We start from the raw sequence: 19,202 nt of genomic DNA, 5'->3' as shown, positions 1-19,202 counted from the left end.
CACTGGACCCTTAACCTGCTGAGCAAGGCCAGGGATCGAACCAGCGTCCTCATGGATGCTAGTCAGATTCGTTTCCGCTGAGCCATTGATGGGAACTCCTAATTTGACATTTAATGAAAAGAAGAGTGTTTTTCAGAAGGGCCAGAGAACCTTCTCCACCCCCCCTCCACATTTTTTCCAAAATGTAAAAGAATGTTTTAAATGGAAACTCACTAAAAAAAAAAAATGTAAACAATAAAAAGGTTTATAACATGGAAAATAATAATTCCTAACTACAGTCCCACTTTTTAAAAAAAATTATGTATTTATTTATTTATTTTTGTCGTTTTAGGACTGCATCCGCGGCATATGGAGGTTTCCAGGCTAGGGGTTGAATCAGCTGTAGCCACTGGCCTACGCCACAGCCATAGCAATGCCAGATCCAAGCCACGTCTGCGACCTATACCACAGCTGACGGCAATGCCAGATCCTTAACCCACTGAATGAGGCCAGGGATATAAACTGCGTCCTCGTGGATGCTAGTCAGATTCATTTCTGCTGAGCCACGACGGGAACTCCCCAGTCCCACTCTTTTAGAGACAAGGTAACAGTTTGGTATTTACTATTCTTTGATATCTTTGTGTAGGAAAACTTTTTTGTGTGTATCCACCTAACCAGTGTTTATAGTGGCAGTATTATTAGGATATGCCATAATTATTTGATCAATCTCTTGATGGACATTTAGGTTGTTTCTACCTATTGTTTACAATAATTATAATGAATATCTTATATCTTTGTGTCCACTTATTTATTTTTTTTAGTTTTTTTGCTTTTAGGGCATATGGAGGTTCCCAGGCTAGAGGACTAATCAGAGCTGTAGCTGCCGGCCTACACCACAGCCACAGCAATGCCAGATCTGAGCTGCATCTTCAACCTACACCACAGCGCATGGCAATGCCAGATCCTTAACCCACTGAGCAAGGCCAGTGATCGAACCTGAAACCTCATGGTTTCTAGTCAGATTCGTTTCTGCTGCACCACAGTGGGAACTCTGCCCACTTATTTCTATAGGACAGTTTCTAAAAGTGGAACTTTTGGAACACAAGGGTATACATGTTTTTACTTTTGCTATATGTGGCTAGAATGCTGTCCTGAAATTTTAAGAATCTCTTGGCAGTACTTTATTCATTTCTTTCTTTCTTTTTTTTTTTTTCTTCCGTGGCCACCCCTGCAGCATATGGAAGTTCTTGGGCCAGGGGTTCAGTCAGAGTGGCAGCTGAGGCTTCCGCCACAGCCACATCAACACCAGATCCAAGCCACATCCTCAACCTACACCATAGCTTGCAGCAGTGCTGGCTCCTTAACCCACTTAATGAGGCCAGGTATCAGACCTGCATCCTCAAAGATACAGCACTGGGTCCTTAACCCACTGGACCACAACAGGAACTCCAGTTTCTGATCAGCTTTTTGTGATAAAGTTTGTGTCTGTTGTTCTTGGAAGTAGTTCACAGAAGTCAAAACTTAAAATGCAAGAAATTTTTTTTGACCACACCTTCAGCATGCGGAAGTTCTGGAGTCAGGGATCAAACATACGCCACAGCTGCAACCCAAGCCATGGCAGGAACAATGCTGGATCCTTAACTTGCTAAGCCACCAGGGAACTCCACAAGGAATTCTTTAAATGCATATATATAAGAAAGTCTGCAGAGTTCCCACTGTGATCCAGTGGGTTAATGATCCGACTTGTCTCGGTGGAGGCATTGGTTTGATCCCCAGCCCATCACAATGGGTTAAGGATCCGGCATTGCTGCAGCTGTGGTGTCGGTCACAGCTCCAGCTTGAATTCAGTCCCTGGCCCCAGGCAACTTCCATATGCCACAGGAGTGGCTGAAAAAGAAGATAAAAACTTTGCTGTGTTAACCTCACTGTTGTATTTAGATTTATTCATCATGTTAAATGTAGGCAATTCAGTTTCAGTTTTAATGTCATGAACATTTTAGTATGTCCATTGGTATTTTGCATTGGGATTTCAGGGTAAATTAATCACTGGAGAGTATGTACATTTTTACCAGTTTCTTAATTTTCTTTTAATTTTTGGCTTGTTTTTTCTTTTTATTACTCTTTTTGGTTTCTTAATTTTCAAATGACCTTATCTGACTATATATATATACAAAGATATCTATCTATCTATATATATATAGGTTTCTGTTTATATAAAAATCATAGATATAAATTGCCTTATAATTTTGTTTTTGCCTCATGAAAGCGAGCTGTTGTGAAAAGTAATTTTCAAACTTTATATGCAGAACTAACTTATCAGGCTTTTCAGTTATAAAGAGATTTTGGGAGTTCCCATCGTGGCTCAGGGGTTAATGAATCTGACTAGGAACCATGAGGTTGCGGGTTCGATCCCTGGCCTTGCTCAGTGGGTTAAGGATCCAGAGTTGCCATGAGCTGTGGTGTGGGTTGCAGATGCGGCTCGGATCCCGTGTTGCTGTGGCTCTGGTGTAGGCCGGCAGCTGTAGCTCCGATTAGACCCCTAGCCTGGGAACCTCCATATGCCACAGGAGCGGCCCTAGAAGGGGCAAAAAGACAAAAATAAAAATAAAATAAAGAGATTTTGATGGGTTGAAGGTTATATATAGGTTTTAGAAGTTTATATTATGAAAACAAATAAAAGTATTAATGCTATAACTTCATAAAGGTATTTTCTTTTCATAGGTATGCATTCCTCAGCAGCAACTGAGCTGTTCGTTACTGGACCTTTGCCAACCACTGGAACACTTCCCCCCTCTGCCCTCTCTGCTTATCAGCATCCCACCACCTTCAGCAATAGAAACTTTGCTACCACCTCACCTTTGGTGCTTCAGGATTCAACTTTTAACACTACATCAAATGGAATTTTAAATCCTCATGACCCTTTGCTGCAAATCAAGACTTCCCAGGGAACTGTTCCAACCGCTTTGGCATTTGAGCGCCTGGGCAGTTCTGCGATAAGTAACTGCATACCACCTCAGTCTTCAACGTACCGCTCAGCTCAAGAGTCCGCACCCCATCTTTTACAACCTCAGTTTAGTTTGTTGCCTTCAGCACTTGGGGGAGCCCAGCAAACTCCTCAAGCCTACGGTTCAACTCTCTTTACTAATTCTACTGCTTCCATTGAAAGAGCTCTTCTTCGAGAATGTAGTGTTATTAAACACCATCAGCGGCCTTCAGGTACCCAGTCTATTCAGGCACAACTGACTGGTTCACAGCATTCCTTACACAGTTATCTATCAAATGCAAGTGTGGTCAATTTTCAGGAAACCAGCAGGCAGTCATCTTTATCCTGTAGCCCAGTTGAAGATTCTACTCAGGTGAGCAATGGAGGATTGCAACAGAAGGCCTCCCAGGTCTCAGTGGAACTTGCTCAGTCCTATTCTTCGGCGATTCCATCATCAGGGTATCCTCCTTCTACTACAAAAGTAAAAAGCTGTTCTACGAAACAACCACTAACATCAACCAAGACCCCCAAACCTCAAAGTATAATTCCTCCTGTGCAAACACTAAGCTATTCCAAGCCTTTACATAACCAGAGCTCTGTAATATCAGGCCAAGCACAAATTTATTCTACAGCGCAGCTACCGAGCCTTTTATCAGTTAGTCAGTCGCAAAATTATGGTTTAGCGCAGCCACATACCGTGCCATCTATTGTTCATTCACAGGTTTATAGGTCCAGCAAAGTTGAGAAGTTGCCACCCTTGTATAAAACATTGACTTTTTCTGGGTCATCTCAGACTATAACTTCTGAAAATCCGACACTTAGTTATTCTAATCAGCAAGAGGTATTATCTTCAGTTACAAATGAGAATTACCCTGCTCAAACAAGAGATCTGTCTTCAGTTAGCCAGGCTCAGAGTTATTCATCTGGTCACTCTCAGGGTTTATCACCAGTTAGCCAGTCACAGGTTAGTTACTCATCTCAGTCGCAAGTTTTATCAGTTGTGAGTCCTTCAGAAAGCTATGCTTCGGGGCAGTCCCTAACATTAACAGCACCTTCTCTTTCATATTCTTCTGCCTCTCAGGCTCAAAATATGCCAGATTCTAGCCCAACTCAGAATTATATTTCTTTGCATTCTTCCCAAAATACTCAGACTCAAGGGTCATCATCTCCCCAGTCCCAAAAGTTTTTGCCTGCTGTCCAGTCATCACCTTTTGCAACCTCTATTCATTGTCAGACATTACAAAATAACATACCTTCCCCTGATCCAAAATCTTATGCTGAAAGAAAACTGGACTCAAATGTGTATGCATCTTCAAAGCAAGAGGGAGATTTTCCAATGCAAGAGTTACAGGTATTACAACCACAAGTCTCTCTTGAGTCATCAACCCAAAGGCTCTCTGATGGGGAAATTAATGTGCAAGAGTCAGCTTATAAGGTGTCAAAGGCAGATGACAGATATTCTCAGAGCATAATCAGAAGTAACTCCCATCTTGAAGACCAGGTTGTTGGGATTGCTCTACAAGGATCAAAAAAAGAAGAAAGCCTAGTTGGTTCAGTGACACAAGTTAACCAACAAATCGGCCAAGTCAGTAATGCAGCAACCCTTGATATTAAGAAGACAACTAATTTAATGCAAACTCCACAAATAAGGTTGAATACTAAAGACCTAAACCAGCAGCATTCTCTTATCCAGAAGGTGCATGAAGCCAAGGCCCAGGAGCAGCATGATCAAATAATTAATACATCATCTCAGATTCAAATTCCAAATCATGCCTTAGGGCATGGCCATCAAGCATCTCTTCCTAATACACAGGTCCTTTTAGACTCTGCCTGTGATTTACAAATTCTTCAGCAGTCAATACTGCAGGCAGGTTTAGGACAAGTAAAGGCAACTTTACAAGTACAGCGTGTTCAAAGTCCTCAACAAATAGTACATCCTTTCCTTCAAATGGATGGTCATGTTATTCAGAGCAATGGGGATCCTTCTCAGCAGCAAATCCATCCTCAAAATTCTGAAATTATGAAAATGGACCTCTCTGAGTCTACAAAACCATTACAACAACATCTGGCAACAAAGGGCCATTTTAGTGAAACAAATCAACATGATTCAAAGAATCATTTTGTGTCTCTTGGATCAATATGTTTCCCAGAGGCAATGCTTCTCAGTGATGAAAGAAATATTTTATCAAATGTAGATGATATCTTAGCAGCTACAGCAGCAGCTTGTGGAGTTACACCTTCTGATTTTACCAAGTCAACTTCAAATGAAACCATTCCTGCTGTTGAAGATGGTGATTCTAAATCTCATTTTCAGCAGTCATTAGATGTTGGGCATGTGACTTCAGATTTTAACTCCATAGCAGCTACAGTAGGAAAGCCACCGAATATAAATGATATTTCCCTAAATGGAAATCAAGTTACTGTAAACCTTTCACCAGTACCTACTCTTCAGTCAAAAATGACTCTTGATCAACAGCACATTGAAACACCTGGTCAAAGTAAACCTTCTAAACTAACTTCGCCAGTAATTGGACCAGGTCATGAAGCCCAGGAGCAAAGTTCTGGCCCTTTCAAGAAGCAGTCTGCTACCAGTCATGAGTCTGAAGAAGACAGTGAAGTTCCTGTTGATAGTACTTTAAATAACAGAAATCAAGAGTTTGTTTCTAGTAGTAGAAGTATAAGTGGAGAGAGTGCTACTTCAGAGAGTGAATTTACTTTAGGGGGTGAAGACAGTGGTGTGTCAGTGACCCCAACTAGGAGTACACTTGCACTGTTGGCCATGGCCCAACCTGGGGAGCCAGTCAGTGTCAAGGTTGAAGAGGAAAACCAAGACTTAATACATTTTAACCTTCAGAGGAAAAAAACTAAAGGAAAAGGGCAAGCTAAAGAGGAAGACAACAGCAATCAGAAACCACTGAAAAGACCTGCCCAAGGCAAACGCCAGAATCCAAGGGGAACAGATACATATTTGCCGTATACTCCCCCTTCCTCGGAAAGCTGCCATGATGGTTATCAGCATCAAGAAAAAATGAGACAGAAGATCAAAGAAGTAGAGGAAAAGCAGCCAGAAGTCAAAACCGGATTTATTGCCTCTTTCTTAGATTTTCTGAAATCTGGGCCCAAGCAGCAATTTTCCACTCTTGCTGTACGAATGCCTAACAGGACTAGACGACCAGGAACCCAGATTGTTCGTACGTTTTGTCCCCCACCACTTCCAAAGACTGCATCTGCAACACCCGCACCTTTAGTATCTGAAACCGGGGGTCACAGTCCATCAGAAAAAGTTGATAATGAACTTAAAAACCCAGAACATTTATCTTCACTTTCTTCTGATGAAGAGGATCCTGGAGTATGCAGTCAAGATGTTTATAAAAGCGCCTCTACTACCTTAACTACTTTGGGTGCTACTTCTGATAGAAAGAAGAAAGCAGGTAAAATTTTAAAACTTAGATTCATAGTTAGAGCTTTCCGCTTTTTTTTTTTTTCTGGCTCCAGACCAAGTTTTAAGCTTTCTTAGCTTGAAGCAGGTCTGCAGATTTTCATGACAAAGTACATAGGTAGCTCTCTTAAGAGACATTTTTTTAAAGGCTCCTTGCCTGTAGGAAAGTTCTGGATTTGAGGTTGAGTAGTTCTGTTGGGGAGGGGGTGGCTTTTTGCCACATGAAACATAATTTGCATAGTATGCTATCCAGATTTTTCTAATCTGGGATATCTTAAGATGGTTTATAGATATGAAGTATTGTTTTGAGGGCCCTGTTATTGTATAACCTGGCATATTTTCTTACTACAGCAATTTTACCTAAACATTTTTACTCTTAAATACAGGCTATTTTGTGTGTGTATGCAAGTTAATATAAGTAAGTTAAAACTGTAAAATTTTTGTGCTGGCTCCAAAATATATGCCTAAATCTTTGGATGTGTGTTTGATTTTACTCTGTAGTTAAGGGAACATTTAGAGGAACTGTTTTGAGAAGCACTGCTTTGTGTAAGTAATTGACAAGTAGTATAAAAGTTTCTACTTTAGGAGCTCCCATTGTGCCTCAGCAGGTTAAGAACTCGGCCTAATATCCATGAGGATGCAGGTTCAATCCCTGGCCTCATTTGGTGGGTTAAGGATCCGTTGTTGCCACAAGCTGCAGTGTAGGTTGCAGATGTGGCTTGGATCTGGTGTTTCTGTGGCTGCAGCATAGGCCTCAGCTGTAGCTCTGATTCTACCCCTAGCCTGGGAATTTCCATATGCTTCAGGTGCCGCCCTAAAAAGAAAAAAAAAAGTTACCATTTTAAAGAATATTCTAAGAAGAAAATATTTATAAAAATGCCAGGAACTAGTAACGGTGTTGTGAAATGTGCATTGTTATCTCTAATATACAGATGATATAACAGTAAATGAGCTAGTGACAACTGAAATCCAAATTCAGGTTGGTCTGGTTCTAGAACTTGTAGGAGCCTAGCTCTTTTGTATGAATAGAGTGGTGCTCTATGAGTTAAACCTTATTTTGTGATACACTTTTCTGCTTCTCTGTGGACTTGAGACTAGCTTTTTTACTACTAAAGTGATATGAAACAGCTGGTATCGCATATAATCTATTAGCATAAATGTCTGCTAAAACGTTTCTAAAGAACTCTCATTTTGTTCCATAGAGATACTAGCATAATGGAAAAGCATCTTAAGAGTCAGAGATATTATGGATGTGGCTAATCCTAGGAAAGTTTTACACTCTTCTCCCTCAATTCAGAGTGCTTTGCAATTACTGTTATATTCCCTCTTGCATACCTAGAACAAACCTTTTATAATCTATTCTAAAACGTGAATCTAAAACTAGTTTCTTCCAGACAGCTGTTACTATCTCATTTTTAGTTCAAAGCATCACCATCAACCCAATCTTTATGAATAGGTCGTTGAAGTTCTCCACCGTTTCTATTGCCTCCTCATCTGTGAGAACTCATGCCATCTTGCCTGGCCTATTGCAACAGATTTCTCATTAGAATCCTTCCCCCAAGTCTCAGGCACCAGTCCATCCTCCGCTAGTCATCACATGTATCTTTATAAAAAAAGAAAACCAATTGTTATTGCTCAGCTTTTAAATACTTTTTGGTGCTTCATGGGAAAAAATTTAAATAATGTGTACAAGTTTTCCTTCCCACATTTCATTTTCTTGCTCCATTCTTTCAACTTCCCCTCTTCTATGACACCTCAATTTCTTTTTTTTTTTGTCTTTTTGCTATTTCTTTGGGCCGCTCCCGCAGCACATGGAGGTTCCCAGGCTAGGGGTCGAATCAGAACTGTAGCCACCGGGCCTACGCCAGAGCCACAGCAACTCGGGATCCGAGCCGTGTCTGCAACCTACACCACAGCTCACAGCAACGCCGGATCGATAACCCACTGAGCAAGGCCAGGGACCGAACCCGCAACCTCATGGTTCCTAGTCGGATTCGTTAACCACTGCGCCACTACTGGAACTCCCACCTCAATTTCTCATTGTTCCTTGGGCCTGTGAGCCCCTTCCACAATTGTGCTCCTTTGTATAGGTTTTTCTCTACCTAGGCCTTCCACAATTTTTAGCCCCGAAGGCACTTAAATGCCTTTGAAGTCCATCTTCAAAGTCACTTTGTGGAATTTACTTCTGGCCGAGAAGTAGTATTCACATCCTCTAAATTCCCATTTTTAGGTTTTTTGGTTTTTGGGTTTTTCTGATTTTTTTTTTTTGTCTTTTTAGGGCCATACCCACAGGATATGGAGGGTCCCAGGCTAGGGGTCAAATCAGAGCTGTAGCCGCTGGCCTACTTCACAGCCACAGCAACGCCAGAGCCAAGCTGTGTGTGTGACCTACACCACAGCTCACAGCAGCACTGGATCCTTAACCCACTGAGCAAGGCCAGAGATTGAACCTGTGTCCTCATGGTTACTAGTCAGATTTGTTTCTGCTGAACCACGATGGGAACTCCTCCACAGTTCTTAAATATCTCTGAAGGGCAATAATTTTAAACTCCATCAAAGCCTAATTTATCCATTTTTCCTTTTATGAGGTGTGCTTTTGTATCCTAAGAAATCTTTGCCTAGCCCATGGTCACAAAAATTTTCTCCTGTTTCAGGAATTTTAAAGTTTTCCAGGGAGTTCCTGTCGTGGCGTAGTGGTTAACGAATCCGACTAGGAACCATGAGGTTGCGGGTTCGGTCCCTGCCCTTGCTCAGTGGGTTAACGATCCGGCATTGCCGTGAGCTGTGGTGTAGGTTGCAGACGCGGCTCGGATCCCAGCGTTGCTGTGGCTCTGGCGTAGGCCGGTGGCTACAGCTCCGATTCAACCCCTAGCCTGGGAACCTCCATATGCCGCGGGAGCGGCCCAAGAAATAGCAACAACAACAACAACAAAAGACAAAAAAAAAAACAAACAAAAAATAAAGTTTTCCATTTTACATTTAGGTCTAGGATTCCATTTGATTGTGTATGTGTGTACGTAAGATGAGGTGTGGGTTGAAGTTAATTTTTTTGCACATAGAAGTCCAACTTTTCCAGCACACTTGTTGAAAAGACAGTCCTTGCTCCATTGACTACTTTTGTACCTTTGTTGAAAATCTATAGACCATATTTGTATGAATCTATTTTTGGACTCGTAGTTCTGTCACATTGATCTGTGTGTTTATGCGTTCGCCAGTACCACACTGTCTTGATTGCTGTAGCTTTATAGTAAGTCTTGAAATCTGAAAATTTGAAATTTGGAAATTTGAGTCTTCCAAATTTGTTCTTAATCAAGATTCTTTAGCCTATTCTAGTTCTTTTCCTTTTCCATTTAAATTTTCAAATCACTTATTGGTAGCTACAAGAAAATACTGCTGGGATTTTGATTTCCTTGAATCTGTAGCAATTTGAGGAAAACCAAGCTGTTAACAATATACTGAGCCTTAATTCATTAACACATTTGATTTTTCTCACTCGTCGTTTGTAATTTTTGCTACATGGATCCTTTAATGCTTTGTTAGGTTTTTTTCCTTAGTTTTTCGTGGCACTATTTACTGTAAATGTTACTTTCAAAAATTTTCAAATTATGGTTATTCATTGGTAGATTATGCATTTAATTTTTATGTGTTGATCTTAAATCATATGTACATGTTGTGCATATGTATAACTTATTCTAAGTTTTTTGGTTTTTGATTTTTGTTGTTGCTTTTTAGAGCCACACCCACAGCATATGGAGGTTCCCAGGCTAGGGGTCAAATCCGAGCTACAGCTGCTGGCCTACACCACAGCCATAGCAAAATGGGATCCAAGCTGAGTCTGTGACCTACACCACAGCTCATGGCAATGTTAGATCCTTAACCCACTGAGCGAGGCCAGGGCTCGAACCGCGTCCTCATGGATGCAGTCAGATTCGTTTCCACTGAGCCATGGCGGGAACTCCTAAGGTTTTGTTTTGTTTTGTGTTTGGTTTTTGATTCCATAGGATTTTCTACATAGAAAATGTCACCTGCAAATAAAGACAGTTTTATTTCTTTTTTTCCAGTTGAATGCCTTTTTCATTGCTGTCTTAATACACAGGCTGGGACTTCCTATACAGTGTTCAATAAGAATACTGAGTATGGGCATCCTAAACATATTCTTGATCTTTGGGAGAAAGAAATCAATCTTTCACCATAAAGTATGATGTTAACTGTAGGTTTTTGTAGATGCTTCTTATTATATTAAAGAAGTTCCTTACATTTTATAGTTTGCCGACAGTTTCTTAATGAGTGAAGTTTGAATTTTGTCAAATGCTTTTTCTTCATCTGTTTAAATGATCATGTAGTTTTCTTTTGTAGTCTGTTAGTATGATGAATTACATGATTAATTTTTAAATATATCTGTGGCCTTGCATTCTTGGGATAAACTCCACTGGTAGAGATATATTATCTTTTTTTATACATCGATGAATTCCATTTTCTGATTTTTTTGCATTCATGTTCACAATGGATATTGGTCTATAGTTTCCTTTTTGTAATGCCTTTATCCAGTTCTGGTATCTGGTTATGTCTGACCTCATAAATAAGTTGGGAAGTATTCCCTTCTGTTTTGTTTTATGCAAGAGAGTAGGTAGTATTATCTCTTACACAGTGTTATTGTCTCTTTCACAATGTGTGGTCGAATATGCTAGAGAAGTCATCTGGACCTGGAGTTTTCTTTGTCAGACAGTTTTTTTGTTTGTCTCTTTGTTTGTTTGGCTATGCCTGTGGTATGAGGAGTTTCCTGGGCCAGGGATCAAACCCACATGCAGTTGCTACCTATGCCACGGCTGTGGCAATGCCAGATCCTTAACCTGCTGTGCCACAAGGGAACATCCAGACAATTTTTAACTGTAATTTAAATTTTTTGATATAGAACTATTCAACTTTTCTTTTCCTTCTTCACTGTGTTTTGGTAGTTTGTATCCTTGAAGGAATTGGTTCATTACATTAATTTGTCAAATTTATGTGCATAGAGGTGTAGTGTTCCCTCATTCATTGTATTTTTAACTTCTGTAGGTACTATAGTGATTCCCACTCTTACAGTCTTGATGTTGGTAATTTGTCTTCTCTCTTTTTGTCTTGGTCAGTCATTGGTCTTGGATAGAAGTTTATTAATTTTATTGATCTCTTCAAAAAACTACCTTTTAGTTTCAGTGATTTTTCTCCTTTGTTGACAATTTCATTGATTTCCACTATTCTTTTTTGTATTTGTTTGTTTTTTACAGCTGCACCTGCAGCGTGAGGAAGTTCCCAGGCTGGGGGTTGAATCAGAGCTGCAGCTGCAGGCCTGTTTCATAGCCACAGCAACACCAGATACAAACCACATCTGCAACCTACACCTCAGCTATGGCAATGTCGAATCCTTGACCCACTCACTGATCAAAGCCAGGGATTGAACCTGCATCCTCCCAAAGACTATGTTGGGTTCTTAACCTGCTGGGCTACAGTGGGAACTCTGATTTCCTCTATGCATATTAATTTCTTTTTTCCTTGATCTTGGATTTGTTTGACCGTTTGCTTGTCTTTTTAGGGCCGAACCCACAGAATATGGAGGTTCCCAGGCTAGGGGTCAAATCAGAGCTGTAGCTGCCAGCCACAACCACAGCAATGCTAGATCCAAGCCACCTCTGCACCCTACACCACAGCTGATAGCAATGCTGGATCCTTAACCCAGTAAGCAAAGCCAGGGATTGAACCTGCATCCTCATGGATACTAGTCAGATTCGTTTCTGCTGAGCCATGACAGGAACTCTGATCTTGGTTTATTTTGCTCTGTTTTATGTAGTTTCATATGGTAAAAGTCTAAATTGTAGATTTGAGACCTCTCATCTAAGCATTTAATGTTACAAACCTCTCTAACCCCTGCTTTAGCTATATTCTACAAATTTTATTTTTATTATTCGTTATTTTTATTTTCTTACGTTCATTTCGAAAGTTTTTTAGAAAAAATATCCTTCTGTTTTGACATTCTTAAGAATTTTTTAAAAATAATGAGCATTGAATTTTGTCAGATGTTCTTTTGAGCTGATTCTGATATGTATGCTTGTTTTTTCCCACATTCGTCTATTAGTTGATTTCCTAATGTTGAATGTCTAAAATTTTCCACCATGAACCCCACTTGGTCATGATGAATTGTTTTAATCCATTGCAAGATTTAAGTTGACAGTATTTTATTTGGAATTTTTATACCTAGATTTCATTTCAAATGAAATTAGTGAGGTTTTTTGTTTTTTGTTTTGGTCTTAATCTTGTTCACTTTTGTAGTCGGGAATATGTTCATGTGATAAATTGAATTAGGAAAATTTTTATATTTGTAAATTTGAAAAGGTTTACTACTTACTTTTGGGATTTGGTAGAACTTTCTAAGAATGTATCTGAGACTTCCAGTTTTTTCCTGAGACAATTTGATCTATCTGGGTCCATTTAAGAAAGTATATTTTCTGGGGAGTTTCCGTCCTGGTGCAGTGGTTAACGAATCCGACTAGGAACCATGAGGGTGTGGGTTCGATCCCTGCCCTTGCTCAGTGGGTTGACGATCCGGCGTTGCCGTGAGCTGTGGTGTAGGTCGCAGACGCGGCTCGGATCCCGTGTTGCTGTGGCTCTGGTGTAGGCCGGTGGCTACAGCTCTGATTTGACCCCTAGCCTGGGAACCTCCATATGCTGTGGAAGCAGCCCAAGAAATAGCAAAAAGACAAAAAAAAAAAAAAGTATATTTTCTAGTAAAATCATCTCTTTCATTTAGATTTAAAGTTTTGTTGTTATAAAGTTGTACAATGTATTCCCTCATAAGTTTTTACTCTCCTCTGTTTCTGTAGTTGTGTTCTGTTTCTTGCTCCAAATGATTATTTGAATCTTTTTTCTTATCAATCTGTGAAAGGTTTACCTATTTTCTTTTTAAAGAATCAGTGTACTTGTCTTTTTTTGCTCCTCTATCATTTTTCACTCACTTTTTTTGCAGGGGGTTATGGGGTACTCTTGGCATGTGGAAGTTCTGGGACCAGGGGTTGAACCTGAGCCACAGCAGTGACAATGCTGGCTCCTTAACCGACTGGAGCCAACAGAGAACTCCCACTCACTTTTTCTTAATTTCTAGTTTTACCATTTCTTTTTCCCTATCTTCCCTGGGTTTAATATTCTCTCTCTGGCTAGTTTATTTTTGTATTTGTTTACTTTCTAATGATTGGCATTAAAGTTTCCTTCTTTACACCATGCCGTGGCTCTGTTCCTCTGGTTTCAATTTGTAGTGCTCTCATTGTCCTTTCTAAACAGTTTGTGACTTCAGTTTTTATTTCCTTTTTAACCCTATAATTATAAGAATGATGGGGTTTGCCTGTTTCCTAGTAGGTTTTGGTTTTGGTGGTGTTTTGGTATTCCTTTATTACTAATTTATGGCCCTCTTGTATTGTGGTCAAGGCAATATGGCTTAAGTAATGTCTACATTTTGAAATTTATGGATGCTATGGCTGTGGCATAGGCTTACAGCTGTAGCTTCAATTGGACCCCTAGCCTGGGAACCTCCATATGCTGAGAGTGCGGCCCTAAAAAAAAAATGAAATTTATGGAAATTTTGTTAGTAGTTTGGTAAACAGTCAATTTTTATAAATATCCCATGAATACCAAGTGCAAATAGGTTTTATTGGTAATATTGTTCAAGTCCTTTATATCTTCTTGTTTGTTTAATGTAATTAGTGACATCAGATTTTTTAAGAAAATATATGTGTATGTGTTAGAAGTAAATGATAGGTCTAGAATTTTCTTTAAACTACCCCCAAAAATATAAAAGGGTGGCAGAAAAGGTAAAAGAAGTATACCAAAATGTTTGTGGTTATTACACCTGAGTTGTGTTTTATGAAGGTTTGTATTCTTTACTTTTGTGTGTTTGAAATTTTTAATAAAAATATATTTTTAAATACTTTCGATCCTTATTTGCTTTTAGATTGCTCCATCTGTTGATTCCTGAAAAAGGTGTGATAAAGTATGCAGCTGTGTTTTGCTTTTCTAATGCAGTTTACTTGATTTTTTTTTTTTTTTGGTCTTTTTTGTCATTTTAGGGCCCCATCCACGGCATGTGGAGGTTCCCAGGCTAGGGGTCAAATCAGAGCTGTAGCCGCTGGCCTACACCACTGCCACAGCAACGCCTGATCTTTAACCCACTGAGCTGGGCCAGGGATCGAACCCACGTCCTCATGGATACTAGTCGGGTTTGTTAACCACTGAGCCATGACGGGAACTCCTGCTTGATATTTTGAACCCAAGTAATTGGGTATATCATTTTACTACAGTTAAATTTCCTTTTATCATGACATCTTTTTTCACATTTCCCATTTTTGTTTTTAATATTGCCATTCTGATCTTATCTTAAGCAATTTTAGTATGTTTTCCTTATCTCTCTTTCTTTCAGAACATTTTTTTCTGTGAAATATATCTAAGCAAACACTGACTATTTAAAACACTATTTCTTGGAGTTCCCGTTGTGGCATAGTGGAAACTAATCCGACTAGGAACCATGAGGTTGAGGGTTTGATCCCTGGCTTTGCTCAGTGGGTTAAGGATCTGGCATTGACATGAGCTGTGGTGTAGGTCGAAGATGTACAGCTAATGACCTGATAATTATTCATCTGTATTTCCTTAGCAGGCCTCTCCCTTTGATTGGGATGAATCATGCAAGTGTATAATAGTTTAATTTGGGGTACAGAACAGGTGTGCTGGCTGGAGACAGCTGCTAGACCACCTAGCCTATCCTCTCTGTCATTAGAATAAGGGAGAGCTTTACTCTAGTTGCCAAGCACTGTAATTCACTTATTTCCCTTGCCAATCTGCTTTTCCATTTTCTTCTGTTTCATAGGTCTGGATTTGTCTCAAGCTCTGATTTGATTTCCTCTCAACCCCTCCTGTAGGCAAGTAGAGTTCCGTTTCTTCAGGGAACAATATTTTGGCCTATCATCAAACCACTCTTGCTGCCTACAGCTCAGCATGAGCAAGGGTATCACTGGCCTTCCTTTTTTATTTATTAGTATATATTTTTTTATGTTTGTTCATTAGCTCTACTCAAAATTACCACTGCAGTGCCTCATGCTCTTTGTATTTGTTTCTCAACCTGGAATTTCTCTCTTAGCTCTAGCCTTCCAAGCCCCTTTTTAACAGCTTTGTTAAATTATAATTCACATACTGTAACATTCACCTATTTAAAGTACACAATTTAGTGACTTTGAAGAGTTGTGTAACCATGGCCGCAATCTAATTTTAGAATTTTTTCTTCCTTCCTTCTTTTCTTTCCTTTTTTTTAGAATATTTTCATCATCCAAAAAGAAACTGGCAATAAGTCATTCCCCACACCTACACTCACACTCAGCCATAGGCAACCACTGATCTATTTTCTCTATAGATTTGCCGTTTTGGGGCTATCTCATGTAAAAAGAATAGTATAATATTTGACCTTTTGTGACTAGCTTCTTTGATTTAGCATAATGTTTTCAGTGTTTATCCATGTTGTAGCATGTATCAGTGTTTCATTCCTTTTTATTACCAAATAATGTGGATATACCTTACTTTGTGTATCCATTTCTCGGTTGATGGACATTTGATTTTTTTTCCCCTTAGTGGCTATTATGAATAATGCTGCTGTCAACATTCGTATACATGTATTTGTGTGAAAGTTTTTTAAAAATTTATTTCTCTGTAAAGTGGAATTCAGGACTGGAATTCCTTAGTTATGTGATAACTCCATGCTTAATATTTTGAGGAACTGCCAAACTGTTTTCCAAAGTAACTGCCCCATTTTACATTCTTTCTAGTTTCATACATGCCTGCTAGCATGTTATTGTCGGTATGTTTTTATAGCTGTTCTAGTAGGTATGAGATTGCAGTTGTCTACTGAAGTTGCCTTGATTTAATGACTCATAATGTTCAACAGCCTGTCATGTGCTTATTGACAAATTTTATTTCTTCTTTGGACAAATAGGTTCCTCACTCACTTTCATAAAATTTATTTTAATGAAATATAGTTGATTAACAATTTTGTCTTAGTTTCTGCTGTACAGCAAAGTGATTCAGTTATATATGTATATATTATTTTTCACATTCTTTTCCATTATGGTTCATTACAGGATATTGAATATAATTCCCTGTGCTATACAGTAGGACTTTGTTGTTTATCCATTCTTTTTTGTTTGTTTGTTTGTTTGTTTGTTTGTTTTGTTTTGTTTTTGTCTTTTGTCTTTTTGTTGTTGTTGTTGTTGTTGCTATTTCTTGGGCTGCTCCTGCAGCATATGGAGGTTCCCAGGCTAGGGGTTGAATCGGAGCTGTAGCCACCGGCCTACGCCAGAGCCACAGCAACGCTGGGATCCGAGCCGAGTCTGCAACCTACACCACAGCTCACGGCAACGCCGGACCCTTAACCCACTGAGCAAGGGCAGGGACCGAACCCGCAACCTCATGGTTCCTAGTCGGATTCGTTAACCACTGCGCCACGACGGGAACTCCCTGTTTATCCATTCTATATATAATAGTTTACATCTGCTAACCCCATACTCTCAATCCATCTCTCCCCAGATCCCCCGCCCTCCTCGGCAACCACAAGTCTGTTCTTCGTGCCTGCCTATCACACATTTTAATATGCCATCATATCATAAAGCCTAGCCATGTTGCTCACTTTTCATATTGGGTTATTTGTCTTTTTTATTATTGGGGTATAAGAATTCTTTATATATTCTGGATAAAAATCTCTGGTAAATATGTGATTTGTAAATAGAGTTTCCTATTCTGTAGGTTATCTCTCCACTTTTGTGATGGAATCAACTGCAACACACATTTTAAATTTTGATGAAGTTCAACGTATTTTTGTTGTTGTTGTTGTTACTTGTAAGGTCATAAGGGAGTTCCCTGGTGGCCTAATGGGTTAAGGATCTGGCATCGTCACTGCTATGGCTCAAGTTCGATCCCTGGCCCAGAAACTTCTGTATGCTCTGGATATGTGCCAAAAAAAATATCTTGAAGATTTACGCCTATTTTCTTTTTTTCCTCTTTTCTGGCCATACCCACAACATATGGAAGTTCCCAGGCCAGGGACTGAATCCAAACACAGCTGCGACCTCTGCCACAGCTGAGCAGTGACCTGAGTCACCACAGAGACAATGCCAGATCCTTAACCACTGTACCACAGCAGAAGCTCCCCTGTTTTTCTTCTAATAGTTTTATAATTTTAGCTTTCACATTTAAGACTGTGATCCACTTTCCAGAGTTCCCTGCTGGCTCAGTGAGTTAAGGATCTGACGTTGTCACTGCTGTGGCTTGGGTCACTGCTGTGGTATGGGTTCAATCCCTGGCCCAGGAATTTCCACATGCTGTGGGTATGGCCAAAAAAAAAAAAACTGATCCACTTTTAGTTAAATTTTATATATGTTGTGAGGTAGGCATCCAACTTCATTCTTTTGTGTGCAGCTCTCCTATTCACTTGTCCCAAAACCATTTGTTAAAAAATCTTTTCATTCTTCCCCTATTAATTTTTTTGGGCACCATTGTTGAAAATCAGTTGATCATAAAGATAGAGTTTATTTCCAGACTTTCAATCTACTTTTTTGGTCTGTACATCTAACCTTCTGCCACCATCACACTGTCTTAATTATTACTAAAGCTTTGTGGTAAAGTTTTGAAATTTCTAAAATTTGAGTCTTCCAACTTTGTTCTTTGTTTTCAGGATTATTTTGGCTATTCGGATTCTCTTGTATTTCCATCAATTTTAGGAATAGTTTGTCAAATTCTGAAAAAAAAAATGCAGCTAGGATTTTTATAGGGATTGTGCTGATTCCTTTAATCAATTTGGGAAGTATTGCCATCTTTACAACATTGAGTCTTTTGATCCATGAGCATTGGATGTTGTTCCACTTATTTAGACCTTTAATTTTTTCAACAATGTTTATAGGTTTCAGAGTGTAAGCTTTGCACTTCTTTTGTTAAATTTATTCCTAAATAGTTTCTTTTTAATGATATTATAAATGGAATTTTGTTCCTAAACTCATTTTTTATGCTTCAAGTATGTACAAATACAATTGGTTTTTAATATATTGACCTTGTATCCTGAAAACTTGCTAAATTTATTTATTAGTTCTAATATTTAGTGGGTTCCCTAGGGTTTTCTGTAGACAGGGACATTTCATATGCAAATAGAGTTTTATTTCTTCAGACATCCTTCTTAAGGGGAAGCATCTCATTTTTTACTATTAACTATGATGTTAACTATGGGGTTTTTATAGATTCCCTTTATCAGGTTGAAGAAGTTCCCTTCTATTTTTAGGTTATTGAGTGTTTTTATCTTGAAAGTTTTAAATTCATGATACTGAATTTTGCCAAACACTTTTTCTGTACCTATTAAGATGATCGTATGGTTTTGCTCTTTATCATATTAATATGGTGATTGATTTTTAGCTGTTGAGTTAAACAAGCATCCCTAGGATAAAATCCATGTGGTCATGATATATAATTCTTTTTATATCTTGGTATATTTGATCATGTTTTGCTGAAGATTTTTGTGTTTATATTCATAAAGGATACTTGTCTGTAGTGTTTTCATGATGTTTTTGTCTGGCTTAGGTGTTGGAATAATATTAGCCTCAACTTGGGAAGTGGTTCCTCTTATTTTTTGGAGTTTATGATGGATTGGTATTAATTCTTATTTAATTATTGATAGAACCTACCTGTGTACCCACTTGGGCCTGTGCTTACCTTTGTAGGATTTTTAAAATTTATTTTATTCTCTTGCTATTG

General features: G+C 39.0%; 1 protein-coding gene across 2 annotated transcripts in view; it reads left to right on the top strand.

The window, feature by feature from the left end:
- Positions 1–19,202, top strand: part of QSER1 (glutamine and serine rich 1) — a 46,246-nt gene that overhangs the window by 8,011 nt on the left and 19,033 nt on the right. For both annotated transcript variants that reach the window (XM_047776049.1, XM_047776048.1), the window contains exon 2: positions 2,701–6,393. In XM_047776049.1, coding sequence (XP_047632005.1) covers positions 2,703–6,393 — 3,691 coding nt within the window. In that variant the 5' untranslated portion in view covers positions 2,701–2,702. The remainder of the gene's footprint in view (positions 1–2,700; positions 6,394–19,202) is intronic.

The sequence above is a fragment of the Phacochoerus africanus genome, chromosome 4 (assembly GCF_016906955.1).
Source record: "Phacochoerus africanus isolate WHEZ1 chromosome 4, ROS_Pafr_v1, whole genome shotgun sequence".
NCBI lineage: Eukaryota > Metazoa > Chordata > Mammalia > Artiodactyla > Suidae > Phacochoerus > Phacochoerus africanus.
Note: the sequence above shows the minus strand (reverse complement) of the source record. Positions and strands in the feature narration are given on the sequence as shown.